Raw genomic sequence first — 21178 nt, forward strand, 5'->3', positions numbered from 1 at the left:
GTTTACAGGCGCTACACATTATATTTAAGACAAATTAGAAAATCGTTAGGCTGCACCATAACACCAAAACATCTGTAAGTTTCAAGTACATAAGCTATTTATTTGTGTAGCCTATTTATTTTACTTTTCTTTATGTAGAAACATAAGAGTGAAGGAGACAACAATCCGAATCCACACAAAGAAAACCCCCAACTGTAGTTGGAATATGTTAAATTGATTTATAAGAATATAGGCTATAAGTAGGCCTATTTCGCATTGTTTAATACGCCCTTCACATGAATGAAATCTAATGGATATGATTATGTGAGTCTGTGTAAATAAAAAAAACCCCACATTTTGAGCCATATGAATAAAGCCCTGAATGTCAGTACTTGGGACGAAGGGTCATTTTAGGACACACAAGCGACGGATTTTGAAAACAGTTTGCCCTGAGTTTTGTCCTTCAGGTTAGTTGCGCTTGGTCGTGTACAAAGTTCATCCATGGTACAAATAAATTGTAAATCCAAACCCCAGCTATGACCCTGACCCCAATAAACAACTATAACATTTCAACTGACATCTCAATTATTCTGCAGCCTGAGAAATGACTGAGACAGTACTGTGAAATGCACATTACGGAGAACATAATGATGCTCATTGATAAGATGAGGTTGGTGTTGTGTTGGGAGTAATTCTGCCTGAGAGGCTAAACTCAGGGCAACATATCATACAAAACTCATTAAAATCAATGTTAAACTCTCTCTCTATGTATAAAATAGGCCATGTTACGTTGGTTAATAAATGCTGTGATAAATAATAATTCACTTAAATATAAACAATGGCTCACTTAAGATATATTTCGCCCATTTAAGCCAATATAAATGATTACAGAGGCTACGGCTTTCTAAGGTTTACAAAAAAAATGTCCTCAGTCTTATAGACAGCGTTGTCATAATAAAAAAGTTCTGCGATTACAACGGTATGTCTCCGTTTAACTAAGAAATATTCAGGAAAAAACCCAGTATTAGTTTAGCTAATCCGGAAATGGGTTGGCACTTTGACTCGATAGGGGGATGTCAGCTGCTGAAAGCACAAACCTGGCAACCTCGCTGTCAGTGTACCTTGAGCTGCAGCGGCGTTTGCTTCAGTACTGAGACTGACACCACACGGGACTCTGGACAGTAAGTGGTTATTTAAAGCCACAGAGAGGGACGGGGATAAGTGAGAGGTTTCAGTGTGATCAGAAATGGCAGCCAGGTAAAAAATAAAATAAAATAAATATATATATATATTTAAAAAAATTAAAGAAAGGAAAATAACTGCACGACTGAAGCCACTGAAATGAGCGACAGAGCCGAGATGAGAGGGCCCGTCACCCGCCGGAGGAGGACGACCATCTCCTGTAGCAGCGGCGGACCCCCGGCCACCAGCGCGAAGCAAGCCAACGGGAGCAAGTGCCACGATGCAGGCGCCGAGAAACCTCCACAGCATCCGGCCAAAGGCAAGCCGGAGGAGGAGGTGCACAGGCATGCGAGTAACAACGGGAAGACGGAGAGAGAACCGGGGGTGTCAGGGCAACAGCAGCAGCAGAAACAGCAGAAACAGCAGCCGAAGCAGCAGCAGCAGCAGCAGCCCACAAACACTGCGAGGAAACAGAGGAGTGCAGTGGAAGATATAAACGAGAGACTCAGGTAAACAGTACTAATTTCATGCACAGTTGTAACACCATGTTGAAGTTGACCTCCTTAATCTCTCTGAAAGTGTGCTTTAAACAGTCTGGGTTAATCTGGGTCTTGAGGTTTCTGATATTGAGATGACCTAGATGAGGGTAATCAGCCTTATTTTTCTTGTAAACAAGAAGACTAGTCTAAAACCAAGCTGTACACCCTCCTAAATAATCAAGCCCATGTTGTCTGGTGTGGATGGGCAAAAAAACAAAACACTGAAATTGACCTTTCTCTTAGACAAACTGTGGCTTTTTTGAGGGGGTAGCCTAATATGGACCAGGTCAGACCCTTACTCTTCTCATATTGTGTTATGATGCAGCAGCATGATGCTAAAACTCTCTACAATGACTCTTGTAATTTAGCTTTGGTGTATCAGACTCCTCTTGATCTTCTGTGGGATGTCTCTTACATCTTAATCGGAGGCCACCTGTGGTCAGTGCAGTTGATTGGACATTCAGGAAAGGGCAGAGGACACCTTCTCTATCCGGTGGTCTCACAACTGATAGTATAAATGGTATTAAAAACCAGGCCATGAGGTCAAAGCACCTGTCTGTAGAGCTGAGCTGAGTTGACTTGATGGTGTTGAAGCACAGATCTGCTTCATTGGATGTTTCCCAAGAGCACATGAGTGGCCTTCATGATTCTTAAATGGGAGATGTTTGAGTCTTCATATAACTGGCAACCCAGCCAAGCTGAGCAATCAGGGGGAGAACAGGCCTTTGTGAGGGCGTTGACCATGGCCACTCTGGCTAAGCTTCAGATATCCTGTTGTGTGTATGTGTTCATATATCATTGCAAAGTGAATGCATTTAGATTTGGACCATTATTTAAAAATACAATATGAGGATGTCGCCTCTGGCTGTGGTTTAGGGTTATAGGGCCTGATCCTTACCCTTAATTGTAACTATTTACTTTATGATAAAACATCCACTTGTCCAGACATGTCTTCACATTGAAAACATGCATTCCTATAAAGGGGACGCCTCCTCTCTTGATCATGCATGTCATTCCCACATCAGAAGTTAATGTGGCGCTGCAACCAGAATGAAATAAAGTGGTTGTAGTAAGTTTAGTGGAGTCTTCCCAGCTGTTCCACGTACGTGTGTAGTGTCACTTTTCTGTATTACAGCAGCTGAGGAACAACAATGGCATCTGCTTGTGCAACACTGTATCTATCTATCTATCTATCTCTCTGTCTGCACGTTCCTCTGCTGGCCTGGTCTTGCCACATTTAGGAACCTCTCAACTCATTACTCAAATGTTCTTTCCAGCTCCACTTTTGCTGACTTTCCATTAGTCTACTCCCTCAACCCCCATCTCCTTACTTTTACATTTCTCCGTCCTTCCTACTGTTTCCTCTTTCCTTCCTGCTCTCCTTCTCTTTCATCCCCCTTCCATTTACTCTCTGCCATGTATAATTGTTGGCTAATATGATGAGTCGTTTGACTTTTCACAATAACTTTTAACCTAGATTTTCGTAACTTTTCTCCTTATCTATTGCAATCGTGGGAAGAAAAAATGCCATCCATCCATTCATTCATTCAAAGGTGAAATGTGAGGGATACAGTTATTGATTGCTCTGTTTTTTTCCCTTCCAGCTTTGGCTCAGATTCAATGGGTTGTCAAAATAAGGGCAGAAACCATACTGACCATTTGCTTATACCTCTTATTTTTTCTCCCACATTTAGGCTATTTAGTTGTGTGTTTGTTTGTTTTTTAGCACAATTACACAAAATTGCGTCTGGTGGAGTGATGGGGTGTAGGCCAGGAAGGATCCCATTAAATTTCAGTGCAGATCTAGTCAAAGGGAAGTGGATCCAAAACATTTTGTAAATCACATTCCTACATATTGTGAAACGAAGCATTTTGATGTGTGGATCTAGATGAAAGAAATCAGACATATTTATGATGTTAACATCTTTGACTTGGTAAAAGTTGGTGCAGCTCCAGATCCCTTGGATGGGTGGAGGTGCACTGAGTGCTATTGCAGTTGGAAATGCAGCAGTATGTGCAGGAGTGGTTCCCCCCTTACACTATCATGTCTAATGTGTGAAATGCTTTTTTTTTCACCATTTGAAGCTGATGATGAATTGGCTTACTATGAGTCATAGATGCTGTGTAAGGTTTGAATCATGCTGCCTCACTGCCAAACCAGTTAAACATGCATACAGTGTGTTTCCTAACCCAGGTTTGAGGGTGAACAGGAGATGCCTACACAATCGTTACAGTATGAAAAAAAAAGCAGGAAAGATGACAAAGAGCTTGACAGTTATTGAGCCCATGTTTTTTCTTGCAGCTGTCACGTCTTCCAGGAGTCTCTGCTGAGCTCGGCCAGCGGTTACAGCAACTACAGAGGGATCCTCAACTGGTGTGTCGTCATGCTGGTGAGTATAACCACATGTGTGTTTTTAACTGTAAATGAACTGGGCTGTGCCTTACAAAACAGTGAACTGTTAGCGAATTAGACCCTGACACAACTATATGTCACTTCCCTTTACATTTGAATGTGAGCGAGTCTAAAAATGACTCAGAAAAAAAATGAAAACAAACTGTGTTTAGACATTTTGTGTGTGAGCACTTCCGTTGTACCCCACGCTGTTCTGTAGAAATTCGAGTCAGTGTATCTTCCTCTCTGTTGTCTCTCACTTTCTCACAAACAACACTTGCCTTGACAGTTGCCTTAACAACAAAAAACAGAAGTGTCAGCCCACATTTGCATATAGTAGGCAACATCCTCCTTGTTACACTGACTTTCTCTGCTGTGTCTGTGGGTGTTGTCTGCGTGGAGTCTGATAAGTTGTTATGAACATTATCTTTGCTCACACCAGTAAGCTAACTACATGTACACACAGATACAGAAAGAAAGAGTTTCCTTTCCAGTGCCACTTCGTCTCCATACACTAAAATAAAATCTCTAAGCAGGGACAGTTTTGATTATGACCCCTAAAAATCTTTGTGCAGGGTCACAGAAATCACTTGAAAGCTGCATCAGAGGATCTGAGAGAAGTACTCTGAATGACAACCCGCAGCTTAAAGCTGTGCTTCTGTGTTCCCACACTGCTCAAGATGCTGTCGACCACTTTCACTTTCAGGATGCTCTGTAGTTGCCCTGATCTGCGAGATATCAGAATGTCAGTCAGGGACTCTGGCGTTGGCTGTTCAAAATACTGGCCCCTAACCAAATACCAACATGGCCATCATAAAACAATAAAAGCATATTGACCACTTTGCCTTCCCAAACCGGCCTGGCAACACTGTCATAAAATAAATGTTAAATTAGTGAATTATTAATCTCAGTGCATAAGTGGCCACAGATGTGTCACAGTTAATCATGTCCCCCTGGGTTAAGGTCGCTTGAGGACAACAAGGTCCTATCCAGAGAAATTTGCTTTCTGTCCCAATGCAATGGCTGATTCCGTGTGTGTGTGTGTGTGTGTGTGTGTGTGTGTGTGTGTGTGTGTGTGTGTGTGTGTGTGTGTGTGTGTGTGTGTGTGTGTGTGTGTGTGTGGTGTGTGTGTGTGTGTGTGTGTGTGTGTGTGTGTGTGTGTGTGTGTGTGTGTGTGTGTGTGTTTACGTCTCTTGAGACACCCTGCTGTGAAAATCCTGTCACTTTCGTGTTTTGATAGGCATGGAGGATACAAATATCCACTTAGCTGTAATCCTAATGAAGCTGAAATGGACCCAGACTAAATATAGGACACTGAGCATTGGCGCAAGTGTGTACGCACATGTCACTGCATTTGTGTAAAATTTATGTGAGCTGGGGAATTTTGTCTACATGTGTCTGTGTGCGACTGTGTGTGTGTGTTTGCAGTGTATTTTTGTGGCATTTTTTCTAAATCAGGCCTAATTTTACAGCTCCCTGACAGAATTAATCGCAGCTTTGAACGTTTATATTGCTGTGACGACCACGTCCTCCACTTTGTGGTCACCAGGGACAGCTGAAGCCACTTGGATTAAGCTGTAGGAGTGTGAGGTGGAAACGCTGAGTCTTGTGCCCCTTTGTGTGTGTGTGTGTGTGTGTGTGTGTGTGTGTGTGTTGTGTGTGTGTGTGTGTGTGTGTGTGTGTGTGTGTGTGTGTGTGTGTGTGTGTGTGTGTGTGTGTGTGTGTGTGTGTGTTGTGTGTGTGTGTGTGTGTGTGTGTGTGTGTGTGTGCGCACGTCGTGAACATTTAGCTTAGTTGTGTAATTTGTCCTCGATAACCAGTATCAAAATGTCAGCCACAGGGTAACTTGTTTCTCAAGATGAGAGTGTAGATGTGCTAATGTGAGCAATTGAACCTTAAATCATCTGATGTTTCCATCTGTGGTGTCCAGGAAGTGCCAAAAGAGACCTAATATTGATTTGATGTTAATTGAAACATTTTTTAAGATGGTTTTCTAAAGTGGCATCATATTTTCTGGTTGAAAGTATCGTCCTGTGTCGTGACTCCCAGGAAATAGTCACCTGTTCCTATTCAGATCCTTCAGTCAACCTCCCTTGTCTTCAAATACTGGCAGTCCATTTTAAAGCAGAGGTTTAAAAACAAGTATTAGAATTAGTACTTACAGCAGAAGTAAGCGGAATGTTTGTGTTAAAGTCTTAAATAGTTATAGCAATCACTTATATAGAGTGTTTGGTCTGAAACACGGGTCTGTCAGTCACTCTGCTCTGCTGTAAGCCCAGGAGAAAACTTTCCTTGTATCCTACAACCTTTATCCAATGAGGAGAGAGAACGGCATAAAGGGGCGGTCCTCTCTGTGTGTGCAGCCAAGGGATGCGCGTGAATGTGGTGACGTAGGGACGAGGACCAATAGATCCATGACGAGGGCGGGGACTGCTAACTCCATCGGCTGACAAGAAGTTAGCCAAAACGACCGGATCGCTTACTTCTTCTTTAACTACTTCATCTGTGCTAGTGAACCAATAAAAAGATAAGTGTATCGAATGTTGAGTTTTGATCCTTGACAAGCAACAATCATCCCAGGATGTGGTGTAAGTAAGTGAGGCCTCAGCTGGGTCATATCATCGTTCTGCTCTGATGTGCAGCCAAATAGACCATGTGAATATCTGAAATGACCACAGGCTGACAAGGTCAGTGCAAAGCAAAACTGCCCACTGTCAGCTGCAAACTGGTTTCAGAGAGTGAAAGACACACCGGTGTGAAAGTGTGTGGTTGGACAGTTTTGTGTGTATTCCTACTGTGCTTTTTCATTTTTTTGGATAATCAGTGAAATTGGCTGAGCATGTTTGAGTGCAGCTGCTGCTTGTTGGCTGTATGCTTCACTGTGTTTTAAAGGAAATGATGCAAACATCAGTGTTGGGTGCTCCCAATAGATATGTCCATCCTAGCCCTAAAACACATCAAGATTAACCACAGGTATAAACAGCAATAAGATATTTTGAATTTTACGTTACTGGGATATTTTTTTGATGTTGTCTGAAATGGCCATCTTATCATTGTTTTATTACTCAGGAAATTGTAAATGATAACTAAGAAGATTAGATTATTTCCTGTCTTAGTCTGCTTGAAGGTGGCTCATATTAAAAAAGTTAATTCATAGATTATATGGATTTGCCTTAAATGACTTGACCCAAAAGGACTCAGATCGCAGGTCAGAGTGCATGTTAAGCAAAGTTATATAAACTAAATCACACGTAACAGATTGCTTAAAACCTTCTTGATGGCAACTGCCAGTGCACCACTGGATAGAAATGGTTTCTTAAGCAGGAAGCCTGGATTCAGTCAATTTGTCCTAAAGTGTCTTTGAGCAAGAAGCTGAATTCCTGCCAACTCCCAGGGTACTGCTCTGTTTCTAACACTGACCTTTGTGTGGACAGAGACGAGAGGAAAGACACTACTACACAGTTAAATGTTGCAAAATCAGATTTTGCAATGCTCTTTACAAGTGCTCCCGTTTATTACGTTGGACTTCACGGTGGTCTCTTGTCCGTGGTGAAGGTTACTGAGGCAAAGGTTGGTCCAGGGGACAAAATACATAGTTGAATCAAAACCAGATTGCTACAAGGTTTTTGGCAGACCAGCGGACTGAGGTGCAACATGCCGCATAATCACTACTGCGTGACCTTATCATGTGTCATACCCCCACTGTCCTCATTATCTTAACTCTCTCTAACTCACAGAATAATCTTTACTGTCATAAAAGTTATCTAAAAGTCGTATGTATGCTACATATATGCAGGGTTGCCTCTTTGTGTATTGAGTTTTATGTCAGCAAAGCTCAGATAACTGAAGACTGAGATAAAGCTGAGCGCAGACCTTGAGCTTTAATACATAATATAATAATAAACAGGTGTGTTTACCTGTTTAACCAACTGCAGTCACATTTATTTTTAAAGAAAGGCTCCCGGTCTGTTCCCACACAGTGAAATCTGCAGACTAATCGTTAGCAGAGCTGTGGGCAAAGAAAACAATAAGGCAGATTTACAGCTAAGCATTTGTAGCTCAAAAACAAAGACTAAGTCAATGTGCAGACACAAAACAACCGTAAACTCTAAAGTTTATTTGTTTGTATGTTTCTTGTTGATACTGTGATTGATACTCATCAACTCCCTATCTTCTCTGTCAGGGGCTGAGTAATGCACGTCTCTTCTTGGAGAACATTATAAAGTGAGTACACACCTATACTGTGCCAGCATGATGCTGATAGAGCTCACCCCTGACAACCTCCTCTCCTCCCATCCCACCCCTCACTCACTGTTCTTCAATTTAAAACACACTATTACACAGTATGTAAAATTACTTTCTTTACTGAGAGTCCTGGAGACCAATTTCTCTTCCCTCTTTTCTCATCTAGGTATGGTATCTTGGTAGACCCTATCCAAGTGGTGTCGCTATTCTTAAAGGACCCCTATAGCTGGCCAGCAGCCTGCCTTATCATTGGTATGGGAGCCTTTATCTTACCGCCTTAAATAAATGCTGAACTACTGCAGAATCACCCATTTGTCCACCTGTGACCTCAGGACTGGTGTTTATGTTGAACTGAGCAAACAAGACAGTGTAGCGTCGTAACAATCTGAATAAAATTATACTTGAACTGTTAAGAGAAAATGGTCATCCACTGTTGTGCCTGAAAGTTTCTCTCAATTAGCATCAAGTGAAACTACTTTGCAGTCGGTGTGTGTTTCTGTGCTTGATTTCTCTCTTTTTCTCTGTTCTCCGTTTCAGTGTCTAATGTGTTCATCTTAGCAGCTTTGTACACAGAGAGACGTTTAGCTGTGGTAAGTCTTCACTTTTTCCTAGACAACTCATCTTTTGACCCAAATTTCAACTATTTGGGACACTTTTAATTTGGCCTATTTCATAAAATTTAATTCAGTGTATCTTTTTTTTTTACCTGTGCTGATAAATTGTGGAAACATTTTACTCCACATTTGCTGTACTGTTAGACGCTGTGTAAGTGCAGTGAGTGTGTGTGTTTACTTATCTCCCATCAAGGATGTTTGCTCAAAATAGGCACTTGATAGTTCCTGTGCAGTAGGTTCAACATTACAGCCCTGCCCTCTCCATACCTGTTCTCACCTCTGATAAGAACTCCAGATTGACTAGATATGGTCCAAAACTCCTCTTACAGTACATATGCAGTATATTTATTTGTAAATTATGAGTTTTTCCATTTTTTTGTGTCAAGTAAAAAAAAGTGAAGTATATTTATACTTAATTTATAGTATATTTAAGTATATTTGTGATAAGACTCCTGTCTGTTTTTCTTTTCTTCCACCCAGGGCACCATTTCCCAAACTACAGGAGCGATTCTTTACATTCTTAACCTGACGTCCATGTTGATCTTTCCTTCAGTGACGGTACTCACTGTGACTTCTATGACCCCAGGTGTGTATAAATAACATGAATGTGACACACACATAAAGCATCTTGACTGAAAATAGTTCATTCATGTGTATGTTTTACATTGACCCAAAAATATGAATCAGCTGCTTCAGAAATGACAATAAAATGATGAGTTTATAATGAATTATGCACACACACAAACATGCACACTAAGGCATGCACAGTGCATTGCTATGTATTGCTCTTAGTAAAAATCTGTGTGTGTGTGTGTGTGTGTGTGTGTCTGTCAGTGGGTGGTGTACTCTCCCTAGCTGTCTACACAGTGCTGTTTCTCAAGCTGTACTCCTACCAAGATACCAACAGGTGGTGTCGAGAAATCAGACAAGCCAAAGCCAAAAGAATGACACGATCATACTCATGTAAGTATACACACACACACAGAAAATGTTGAATCATCTCAACAAATACAAACACCTCGTAATTCTGTGAATAAACTGAATAATGATTCATCCACACAAATGTCTCTGCTAAACAGGATTATATGATATTGCATTTTTATGTACATATTCATGTTGTACTACTGCCATCTAGTGGTGTTATGGTGAACTATGTGTGGGATATTTTAATCCTGAAGTCTGAATGTTATGTGGTGGCTTTCTGTCAGACAGATGTGCAACCCTACGTATTGCTGCTGACTGTTTTTTTTTCTTTTTGCAAATATTAGGAATAACTGTGAAAGAGCGACAATTATTTTACGACACTTTGACTCTACCAGTTACTTACATCATGTGTTTGTGCGCTTTTTTCTTTTTTTTAGGTCCGTCTGTAGCCCAGTCCAATGGCTCAGCGGTTCACAGTCATGTCTCCTACCCAGGCAACCTCACCCACAGAGGTAACCGTGATGGCTTCAAATGGATTAACTGCACTCTTCAAAATAAAACATTTTAATCCTGATTATTATTATGATGTTGTTCTTCTGTTTGTCTTTAGACATGTACTACTTTGTTTTTGCCCCAACCCTCTGCTACCAGCTAAACTTCCCACGGTCATCTCGAATACGTAAAAGCTTCCTGCTGAGAAGACTTTTTGAAATGGTGAGAGGGAATACACACACACACACACACACACACACAATGTCTCACCTTCACAGTTGATAATATTATTTACTGTATATGTCTCTGACATCTCTTGTTATAATCATAATTTCTTCCCTCTTTTGCAGCTTTTCTTCATGCAGCTGCTGGTGGGATTAATACAGCAGGTATGTAGAATATATCTGACACACAATGCAGACAAGCCTTTTAGAGTGTGCAGAGCATATACATTTGTTGTACAAATATTTACCTTCTGTGTCTTTTCACAATTCAAATGTGTCTTTCAGTGGATGGTTCCCACTATACAGAACTCAATGAAACCATTCCAGGTATGTATACTGTATCTATAACACAACAGCTTTTGGCTAGTAATTAACAAGAAATTTCAAGATATTGTTTTAGAGATAAAATAATTACATCGTAACACTTATTTTTCATTGTGCCTGAAAACAGGAAATGGATTTTTCTCGGATGGTGGAGCGCCTGTTGAAACTAGCTGTGAGTATCATGATGGAGCTACACAGGATGCACAACAACGACCTTTCATTACTCAGCAATTGACCTTTCATATTGAACCACCGAGATCAATGTCTGATTACTGTCTCACATGTATATTAGGGTTTTGTGACCACGGTGTAAACTTACCAACCCAGACACCTTCCCTAACTCCCCTCTCCCTCTCCCTCCCCATCTCCTCTCCCTCTCCCTCTCCCTCTCCCAGGTCCCTAACCATCTGATATGGTTAATATTCTTTTATTGGTTTTTCCACTCCACTCTGAACTTTGTGGCAGAGCTGCTGCAGTTTGGAGACAGAGAGTTCTACAAGGACTGGTGGTGAGTTCAGAGATCAGACAGTTCAGATATTATTTCACATACAAGCAATATTCACAACATTTAAAGACCAAAACTAATAAAAACACATGTAAACACTCACACATCAGTGTAGCCCAACTAATTATTAGCGATTATTCCAGTTATGTAAATTTACTAACTATGATAACTCATGTTGGTGTTTTGTTTTATTTCAGGAACTCTGAATCTGTCACCTACTTCTGGGCAAACTGGAATATCCCAGTGCACAAGTGGTGCCTCAGGTGAGCACCAAAGTTTCTATTATAATATTTTCTTGCAGATATATTTAAGCTACATTTAAAGAATAAGGATCAGTGTAATTTGTGTGTTTCTCTGTGTTACAGACACTTCTACAAGCCAATGCTGAGAATGGGGATCAACAAGTTTCTGGCCCAGACTGCTGTCTTTCTGGTGTCTGCCTTCTTCCACGAGGTGAACCAACAGCATTCACTTTTCCTCTGTGACAAAAAACTTTATTTAATCATTCAAAACAGTTTGATTCACTTAGGCTTATTGTCTGTACAGTAAACACACTAATGTTTTGGACAGCTGCTTCACTCACAACAGTAACTTGTAAAATAGTGTTAAATGATTTAAGAGCACAGTTGTTTTATACCCATTTGTGTTATATAATATTATAAAATTGCCTTGCCTTGCCTTGCCTTATGCTATGATATGCAATTTCAAAATTTAATGTGCAACTTCTGATGATAAAATAGTGTGTAGGATTTATTGTTACATTTCCTCCTCCTCTCTCCCCTTCAGTACCTGGTGAGCATTCCTCTGAAGATGTTCAGACTCTGGGCCTTTATGGGGATGATGGCTCAGGTGAGGCACCGAACTGAACATCTCTTTCATTCTTTGGCGAATAATTTGGCAGCTGTTTATGCACAGACACACACTGACACAAGACCATTTTGACCTTTCACCTTCAACCTCTGTAGGTTCCTCTGGCTTGGTTTGTTGGTCGCTTCCTGAATGGAAACTATGGAAACGCTGCCGTGTGGATCTCGCTCATCATAGGCCAGCCTGTTGCTGTGTTGATGTATGTCCATGACTACTACGTCATCCATTACGGGAGCACCACATAGTACCAGACGAATACAAATAATGCTCCCACACTACACACACACACACACACACACACACACACACACACACACACACACACACACATAAACCAGCCTGCAGTGGGTGAATGTACAGGAAGTTAAGGCAACAATAATGGAAAGCCCAGCTAATTTGGAGCAACAGCAGGAAAACTGTCTTGACGTTTTTATTTTTGCACTTTTGAGAAATGGACCAGAGAATGTCAGGAACTTATTTCAACAACATGGGAAGTGCTTGATTTAAAGCAATTTTCCACTTAGGTATGACATACACCTTTTGTGATCAGATGTCAGTATTCGCAAACCTTGGGAGCCATCATCATCTTTACCAGATCTGTCTGTCTGCCCCACTATGTTTAAACATCAACTCATAATAGCACTTGGGTTTCTGTTATTGAAATGTATCCCTCACTTTGCTAGAAATATGTTTGAATCAAAACCAAAAGCAAATGTGTGGTGCTAAGTTTTCCTAGAGTGGCGGCCAACAATCCCTGAGCTCATACAGAGGTCAGTTGCCCTCGTTGAAACTGTCCTAATTAAGCTTTAATAGTTTCTTCAACTTCACTAAGCATTTCATTGCATTCATAAGTGGAAATATGACTTCCAACCAAGCACTCCTCCCTGTGCGTATTTCAGAATGCACACACACCGACCCGTGCAGCAAATACAAGCCACTGCCGAGCAACCACAAGCCACAACAGCTGATGTGAAAATGTAATTTCTATATCAGTGGCTGAGACATCGCTCTCTTCTTGAATCCAAAGGCAACACAGACATTTTGAAGCCAGTTTGTTTTTGCAAGCTAAGGCTTAAAATGTTCTAATAGCCCTATTCAAGATGTCTCCACGTCCTTAAATTGACCACAGTGAAACTTTTTACATGTATTCTATGTCATCATTCAAGTGAATGGGGAAAGTGGTCTCAGACTTTTTGACTCCACTGTATATATCCTATATCCTTTGCTCTGGTGCAATGAAGATCATCACAGACATTTATATTAAAGGATTTATATTTTAAAAAAATTACATGAAGAAAGTACACCTCTCCAAAAACTGAAGGAAGGGTAAAAGGATGTTTTTGTAATTGCACAGTCATGGACCTGCAGATGGCCTACTCCTGTTTCTCAACTACAAACATCAATGCAAGCTCTTAGTGTCACAGTACCTGATACAGGTGTGTTATTTGTCTTGGCTTTATTGACTTTTTTTGTGTGTTACACAAGAATTATCCAATGGTTTGTTTGTGTTTTGTTATATTGTGCCTTCTTTAATATATTATTTATGTTGGATTTTATGTTAAACAGATGATTTATTGCAATTGTTGATTTACTGATCTGAGCCAATGAATGTTTTCTTTGCACTTTAAGGAGACGCATGTTGTAAAAGCAATAGATTTCTATCAATGTATTCTTTAAGTTGTGTCAATCATGTGAGGGGGAAAATGTCCCGTGTAGGAATAATTTGTATATTCTTTAATTTGCTTGTTGACATTTTCTTGTACATGGTTGAGTAAAAGAGCAAATGCAGCAGGAATACTTGGAGTTTCAAACTGCCTTTTCATGCTATAGGTATTTTTTTCAGTATTGAATTCCCAAGAAGAATCCTTTTTTTTCTTCATTTGGGCTTGAAGGTGGAGCCTGGCACTGTTGCCAATATAGATATTGCCATATAAAAAGTGAATACAGGAAGACAGTTTGTTATTTTACAGTACTTGACATTTTAATCTGTTTTCTAAATACCCAGTGAAAACTGAAAGAACATGTGAAATCTGAGCCCTTTTACATCTTTGAAAAAAAAAATGTGACCAGTATTAGTTCCTCATTGATAATTTTTCAGGGAAACACTGTTGTTAAGTCATAACACCAGTGATCAAAAACACTACATGTCCACATTCCTTGTTGAAAAAAGTGCCTGCTGTAAAAAAAAAAAATAAGAAGAAGAAATGCCTGAATTCCAAATGTAAAAGACATTATCTAAGATACAGAGGCCAAATACATTGCCCTATTGCTCTGTAGCCAATGGATTCACAATATAGTTTAGTGTGTTGAAATATTTGGGACCTGCCATTTGAACAGCGCATGGAGAGTTTTATTGAAGAGCCATGCATACTGTATTTTACCACATAAATGGTATTTCAACACACAAAAGGAAACTTTTATATTAGTCTGACCCCTTTTTAACAACACACGGCCCATGTGTAAGGTCTGAGAGGAACATGATATTTGATCAGTCAATGCCTACTATCAAAGTTCTTGTGAGAGCAGATTTTATCTCTGTTTGCCTTTTTGTGTTATTTGTTTCAAACCCACCACTTCCTGTTTCAACATTATCAATGCACTCAAGTTTGCTTTTGGAATAAGTCTAAAGATGCAGCTTTAAGTTGAACTGTCTTTTGCAATTTAATTACATGATGCAGTATGTAAAATAAATGTATTGCGATTGTGTTCATACAAATGTAAACTGAAATCCAAAGTGAAACAAAGCTTATATGTTTCGGGAATGAAAATAATTTTCATAGCCTTTCACTTGAAATTATTTGTGTTGTTTGATAAAGATTGTTTATATTTGATGATTGGACTCGTCTATATTTCTTTGTCTTTAAAAGAAACTAGTATTTTGCGTGCATTCTAGTAATAACTGGATTAGAGACTTCCTGATCATTTGTCAGATCACAGATGGTAGCGGAAGGATCTGTGCTTGTGTAGAACTGTATCAAAAAAAATGTTATATAACAGTCGATAAGATAAGTCCATAAAAAACTTTATTGTGCAGAGAGCAACACAAGACAGCACTCAAAACTCAAAGCCTCAAAAATACAATTTCTACACAGGAAATCTTACAGCTAAACATCACATCAGGTCTGGGATAATGGTGCAGGATGAGAAGCTCTACTGCTGCAAGAGACAAACACACAAACATTTGTTAAAAAAAGATTGTCCATTGCCTGAGGAATTGCTGAACTGTATGATCAAGTCAATGCACATTTTATCATTTCATATGTCTGTGTGTGAATGTGTATGTGTCACCTTGGCTTTCTGATTCTGGACGGGCAGATAAAGTTTAAACTCTGCTGGCAGCTCGTCCTCAGAGTACAGTCTGTCTGAGAAATACACTCTCCTTATTCGACAGTTTGCATGGATCTGGGAAAAGAACAGATTAGATGATTATGTAGATCATGTCATCGAGTAGCATCTGGGGACACCTGGTTTCCTAGTCTGTGTCTGTGCACTCACTTGTACACGCAGCGTCTCAGAATAATTTGTTCCATAGGCCCTCCTGGTGAAGTCTGACAGGTTGAACTGGATCTGGTTCCATCCATCATCCAGCCTCATTGGCATGGTGCAGATGAACGGCTTCACTCGTGTTGTGCTCTGATAGTTACTTGCCCGAAACCGCCGCCGAACATTTTTATCATCTAACACCTGAGAGCAAAGATTGTAGAAGAGACTATGAATCCCAAACATCATCTCTGAGTTGTAATCAGTAGTTTGCCGTGTGCACATAACACACAGGCTTTTGTTTAAGGGCTTTTTTTTCTGTTTAAGCCACCAAGATGAAAGGTTAAGACAGCAAGAGCAAGTGCCTTCCCCACCTGGACTTCAAAGGTGAAATACATCTTTAGGTTCTTGATGATCATCACCAGAAAAGGAAGCTTAATCCCCAGTGTCTTCTTGGGGTCTGTAGGACACGTTATGTAGGTGGTACTGCAGAAATCAGGGAAATAAAGTGAAAGTGGGAACAAGTTTGCACAAACTGACTTTGAAAGATGACGTACTCCTACACATACAAACTCACCTGACGTTTGCCCCTACAACCTCCAAAACATGTGAGTGGATGTCATCATCTGTCACTCTCTTGATGTGGCCATTTCTCACCTGTGAACCCAGTAAATTATTGTTTCTTGTGTTATACCAAGCCATAAACATACACGTTTCTCTCTGGTTAACTTGACAGATATTAATCAATTCGAGGATTACTATATGCATATATCATGGACTTAAAACTATTGTGGGCTGCAGGACAGAAATGTCAAAGATATGTTTGCGTGGTTATTTATAAAGTGGGTCACAGCTCAGTACACATCTTGGTCTACAGACAGGATAATTTCGTATATGTGTAACGTTATGTAGATATGTATGTGGGAGCTGATGTCAGATAAGATGTCAGTTAATATTGTCATGAGCTTTTACATCTTTCAGCCCGATAAGTTTACCCTAAACGTGTCGACAACTAATGACATCACTGCTGTTTCTATTATTAACTGTTGCCACGGCCACTGCCAACAGCGCCTTCTATCCCCCATGTGTCCTGTTAATCTCACGTTTGACAACCAGTAAAAACAGGGGGCTTCATTTGTTTTATTTCAGCCAAGAGTCTCGGTAATTCATATTTCCATTTTTAGTGCTTTGAATAACCAATTGTAACTATGTTTAGTTTCAAAATGTCATCAAAGGGGAATATTACAGGAACACTCTAAAAAGCGTGAAAACTGGTGCCAACTAAATCAATTTATATTTTTTATTATCAATTTATTTATACTAAATGTGCAGTAATTTTAAACTGCGTCACCTAGAGTCATGTGCCTAAACGCAGACACTTCTAAGGGAAATACACGCATAGCTAATTAGCTTTAGCACAACACGCTAAGGAAGCTCTATGTGTTCACTCTGGGTAGCTGCTCACCTTTTTATCCCATATCTGAAGAGGTTTGCTGCCGATGCTGTACAAGATAGACAAGAATCCGCTCTGGAATGTGTTTTTAAACATCCTCTTCGTTTAGTCCCGTGTCGTTTTAGCACATGTGTTTGGATCTTCTACAACTGTTGCTAACAGGCGATACGTTTGTTTACAGATTTGATTTCCGTTCCCAGCGCTACCACTTCCGTTGTTCCCTAGATAATCCGTTCCGCTGTTAGTTTTTGTTTTTTAGAGCACTGCAGTTTAATAAATTTCGCAACAATAGTTTGAATCCGTGTTAATATGTTAACGCACTTATCTTTTAAAGAAACGTAAAAAGAAAAGAGGACAGTCTTCACCTCTTCATTATTTTGGTGTTGCTAGGGAACGGAATCGCTCGTTCTTGTTTTAACCGGCTCCTAAACGGTGACGCATCACGGTCGCCGTGGCAACGGGTGTCCGACGCACCAACTGCATTGTTGGCTGTTCTAGGAAACTCTCTCTATTTATCAGTTATTGATCAATTGTCAAGCAGGCTAACAAGGTTGACTTGGATTGAAAATCACTCTTGACAGTGGAGTAGGGCTATACACTATAACCATAAAGTTCAGTTAGTAGAGATAAATTACAAAGAATTGCTGGGCTGTGCTCAAAGAGCTCCAGATGCAGTTTGCCTCTTCTGGACAAGTCAAGGCTGCTCTTGTGATATATCTCAAACACCGCCTGGTTGCCCTCTGTAATGCATTGCACCAAAGAGGTCAAAGATTACCCGTTTTTTCAGGACTCTACGAAGCCCTTTAAAGTGGAGACTGGGTTAGTCCTGCCTTTTAAACATCTTTAGGTCAATCTAATCATCATCTATCACTGACCATCTCATGATGGGCTAACTCTGGGTGCTCTGGGTTCAATTTTTTTTTAGATTTTTAAATTGTTGTCAAGTTTTCCAAAGGTAGGCTATAAAAACAAACTTCAGGTTGCATATGAGTAAAACTGTATGTGTGCATGTTGTATTCGCTTTTTCACTTGTTTATTTGTCAAATATAGGCTAATTAACCAGAAGACGTGAAGGTGCATCAGCCTCTGAATGTGTCATAATCTAATCATCTATCATTGACCATAATGGATGTAGCTACCTTGACCTTGGGTGATCTGGTTTCCCCAAAAGAGATTTTGATAATGTTTTCTTTTGCTGTCAACTTCACAATGGTATAAAAACTAGCCTACTGTAACTTCAGGTTGCTTATGGGTCCCTAGTCCAAGACTGGACTAGCCACAGAGCCACAGAAAAAAAAATGATGAAGCTACAAGAGAGCTCTGTGATTTGTGATCTGGCAGGGAGCCGAAGAGTGTAAGTGCAAGCCAAGATAATCAAGTGCTACTTTAGAAGACTCCTCCACAACCACATTTAACAGTTTCGGGCTACATAGCTGGGTTATATGCACAGTTTAACTAATTTTTTGGTGTAAAATTGTTGGATTGCCCCTTCAATTTCCACATACAGTAATGGCATCAGTTTCCAGAAATAGCACAACTGTATCTCTGCACTTCTTTCATCCAGTAAATCCCACTAAAGTGTCAAGTGGGACATCCTTCCTCTCGGTCTCCAGCACTTTAAACAAACTGGGTAGATCTGACAATGGTTTCAAATATTTGAACAAGCAGAGAAACATTTGATCAAACATTAGCCAGGCACTTTGCACCATAATAACATGCATCAAAAATGCAATAGGCCTATTAGTTTCATAAAGACTGATACTGAATTGTTTTACATTTTAATGTGAACTGTACACAGACGCAAACATACAAATGCACCTGGACACATTAAAACACACACAAGGACTGTAAAGTGGTGGTCTCTCCAACTGTTTATATTACTGTGGTTTACGAAGTGCTGCGTCTCTACGGTATATATGTGTCTGGATGAATGTAAAAGACCTCTGCATGTCTCTCCTGGTTCCTAGAAGTCTGTGTGTAAATTTAGTGTAACTGGTTCACAGACTGGCAGCCTAGTAAAAACATCTACAGACACAGTTTACACTTCTTTGTCTGTTTCTCACTATTATTTTCCCCTCCACGCTTCCTTAATTGAGCCAGATATCAGAACAGAAACAAACGGAGACCCTCGCAATGATAGACCACCCCAGAGACAGCTTTAAATAAACTTTATTAAACCCTACTAGAATAAACTAATCCATTCTGGCCTCTTTTTCCTTTTGTCTCACAAAGAAAACATTGTCCATATAAATATTTATTATTATACTGTAGCACTTAATTTTTAGGTTTTAGTGTCTGGGGCTGTCTGTTTTGTATGTCTCATTGTGGCAATGACAAATAAAGTACCCTAAACTTTGATGGTTTTTCTGTGTTTTTACACAGTTTTTCTTTGTCAATTTTGTCTACCCATTACTTAACCCATTTCTCTCACTTTAGATCCTGTTATTCCTAATTTAGCAGCTGCCTTCAGTATAGTTTAATTTAGTGTGTTTATTTCGGTCTTTGTAAAAACAAATACAATTGACAAATATAAAAGTATAGACATCCTGATACAGTATACATGTTGATTTTATTAATTGAGCCATGCAACCCTCTCTGCCTTTTTGGACACTTATCCATGTGTCTTATTCCTTTGCTTACTGGGTCCAAATCTTGTTTTACTGAGCCCTTATATTTTCTCTTATCTTTTTCATATATTCAGATGGAGAGTGAGAGAGAAAATAAAATCAGAGAAAGAAGGGAAGAAATACTGCATATGAAAAATCAAAATGGATGAAGATGAGGATGGACAAGAGGAGAAATTCTTTTCCACATGTTCTATGATGTGTGACATGAGAGATAAACGAAGAGGAGGTCCAGCTGCCTGCTCTAGTGCTGGAATCGTTCCTGCCTCAGAGAGGGTCACATCCAAACTCTCCACTCACTCTCTCCTGTCCAAGCACTGGCCAACTGCAGAGAGAAGGATAGAAGATTAAATATAAGGGGCAACATTTCAGCAACTTCACAACTTCAACTCCTCATCTGTAAGAAACTGGGGGTGGATTTAATGTAGAAGGACTTTTTCATCCCTTCCTTGTGTTCCTCAGGTAGGTTTCAGAAACTTTACTTCTTAATCGTGTTCTTGAGTTTGTTGTTTTACTTGATCATGATATCATAAATATGAATATCTGCATCACTCTGCCTTTTCCAGTCACTAGTATTCTTGCTTCGAGAGCTGCTTAGGCTGAAACTGTTGAACACTACGAAACTCCAACTGAGGGCCTTGCAGCTAAGCATCCTATTGCAATAACAGCTGAAGGAAAAGAGACTGAGTCGTATTTATTTCAGCTACCCGTCAGGACCCTTACCAATAGGTTACATGCAGCTTATTGTTTTTTTCCTCAATGAGGCATTACACAAAACTCACTAAGAGTTCATTTCATTGTTCTGTCTGAAAATGTTGGGAGTCATGACTCAAGGTTTACTCTGAAGGAAGCTATGGATCTGATAGTTCATATAAGATGATTATTGGGCTAAAATGTTAGTCCAGGCTCCAGGCAGCAGGTGGAGACATGCTTGCTTTGTTGATTATTTTGTAGGTTTAATGTTTTTTATCCATTATCTTCTGGCAAAAGAAGAAAAAAAAAAAAGTACTATTCCTGCACTCCACACATGAAAAGGTAAAATTTTGATATGATGATCAAACCAAAGTCCAAGTGATGGGTAAGAGTGAAAGACCCACATGCTGATACATTGTTTATTTTATATAAACATTTTAAAAAAGTGCAGAATAAAAGCAGAATTGGTATTAAGGTACCAGAGTGACTGTATATTTCTGTCTTTTGGTCCTGAAGGACCATGTTTTATCCAACTGTCTGTACAATGATGAAGAGTGGAAAGACCTTCCTCAGCAGGACATGTTAACAGATAGGAACTCATCTGTCTCTGGTCTTTATAAGAAGAGTAAAGACATTTTTGG

General features: G+C 39.8%; 2 protein-coding genes across 2 annotated transcripts; one reads left to right on the plus strand and one right to left on the minus strand.

Annotated features, from left to right (window-relative positions):
* Window positions 1-1127: 1127 nt before the first annotated feature.
* On the plus strand, window positions 1128-15118 carry dgat1a (diacylglycerol O-acyltransferase 1a). Its single transcript, XM_085791474.1, has 17 exons — window positions 1128-1670; window positions 4003-4090; window positions 8276-8316; window positions 8504-8589; window positions 8875-8927; window positions 9432-9537; window positions 9786-9914; window positions 10313-10387; window positions 10486-10589; window positions 10718-10756; window positions 10877-10918; window positions 11043-11087; window positions 11311-11423; window positions 11618-11683; window positions 11786-11873; window positions 12207-12269; window positions 12386-15118. The coding sequence occupies exons 1-17, from the start codon at window positions 1321-1323 to the stop codon at window positions 12530-12532; spliced, it is 1635 nt and encodes a 544-aa protein (XP_085647600.1). The 5' UTR covers window positions 1128-1320; the 3' UTR covers window positions 12533-15118.
* Window positions 15119-15288: 170 nt separating this feature from the next.
* Window positions 15289-17608, minus strand: cfap20 (cilia and flagella associated protein 20). The gene is made up of 6 exons (XM_085791477.1): window positions 17233-17608; window positions 16345-16424; window positions 16142-16253; window positions 15783-15971; window positions 15576-15689; window positions 15289-15443 (listed from the first exon to the last, which is right to left on the minus strand). The coding sequence occupies exons 1-6, from the start codon at window positions 17314-17316 to the stop codon at window positions 15438-15440; spliced, it is 585 nt and encodes a 194-aa protein (XP_085647603.1). The 5' UTR covers window positions 17317-17608; the 3' UTR covers window positions 15289-15437.
* Window positions 17609-21178: the final 3570 nt, after the last annotated feature.

Source organism: Trachurus japonicus, chromosome 11, assembly GCF_045865225.1.
Source record: "Trachurus japonicus isolate A0001 chromosome 11, Traja_1.0".
Taxonomy (NCBI): Eukaryota; Metazoa; Chordata; class Actinopteri; order Carangiformes; family Carangidae; genus Trachurus; species Trachurus japonicus.

What these genes read in the sequence shown, in the direction of transcription:
- dgat1a (XM_085791474.1), top strand. Translation starts at nt 1,321, where the DNA reads ATGAGCGACAGAGCCGAGATGAGAGGGCCCGTCACCCGCCGGAGGAGG. An exon ending in AGGCAACCTCACCCACAGAG is followed by an intron (nt 10,388 to 10,485) that starts GTAACCGTGATG and finishes GTTTGTCTTTAG; the next exon opens with ACATGTACTACTTTGTTTTT. An exon ending in AGCGCCTGTTGAAACTAGCT is followed by an intron (nt 11,088 to 11,310) that starts GTGAGTATCATG and finishes TCCCTCTCCCAG; the next exon opens with GTCCCTAACCATCTGATATG.
- cfap20 (XM_085791477.1), bottom strand. Translation starts at nt 17,316, where the DNA reads ATGTTTAAAAACACATTCCAGAGCGGATTCTTGTCTATCTTGTACAGC. An exon ending in TTCAGATATGGGATAAAAAG is followed by an intron (nt 16,425 to 17,232) that starts GTGAGCAGCTAC and finishes CTGGGTTCACAG; the next exon opens with GTGAGAAATGGCCACATCAA. An exon ending in CTGAGACGCTGCGTGTACAA is followed by an intron (nt 15,690 to 15,782) that starts GTGAGTGCACAG and finishes TTCTTTTCCCAG; the next exon opens with ATCCATGCAAACTGTCGAAT.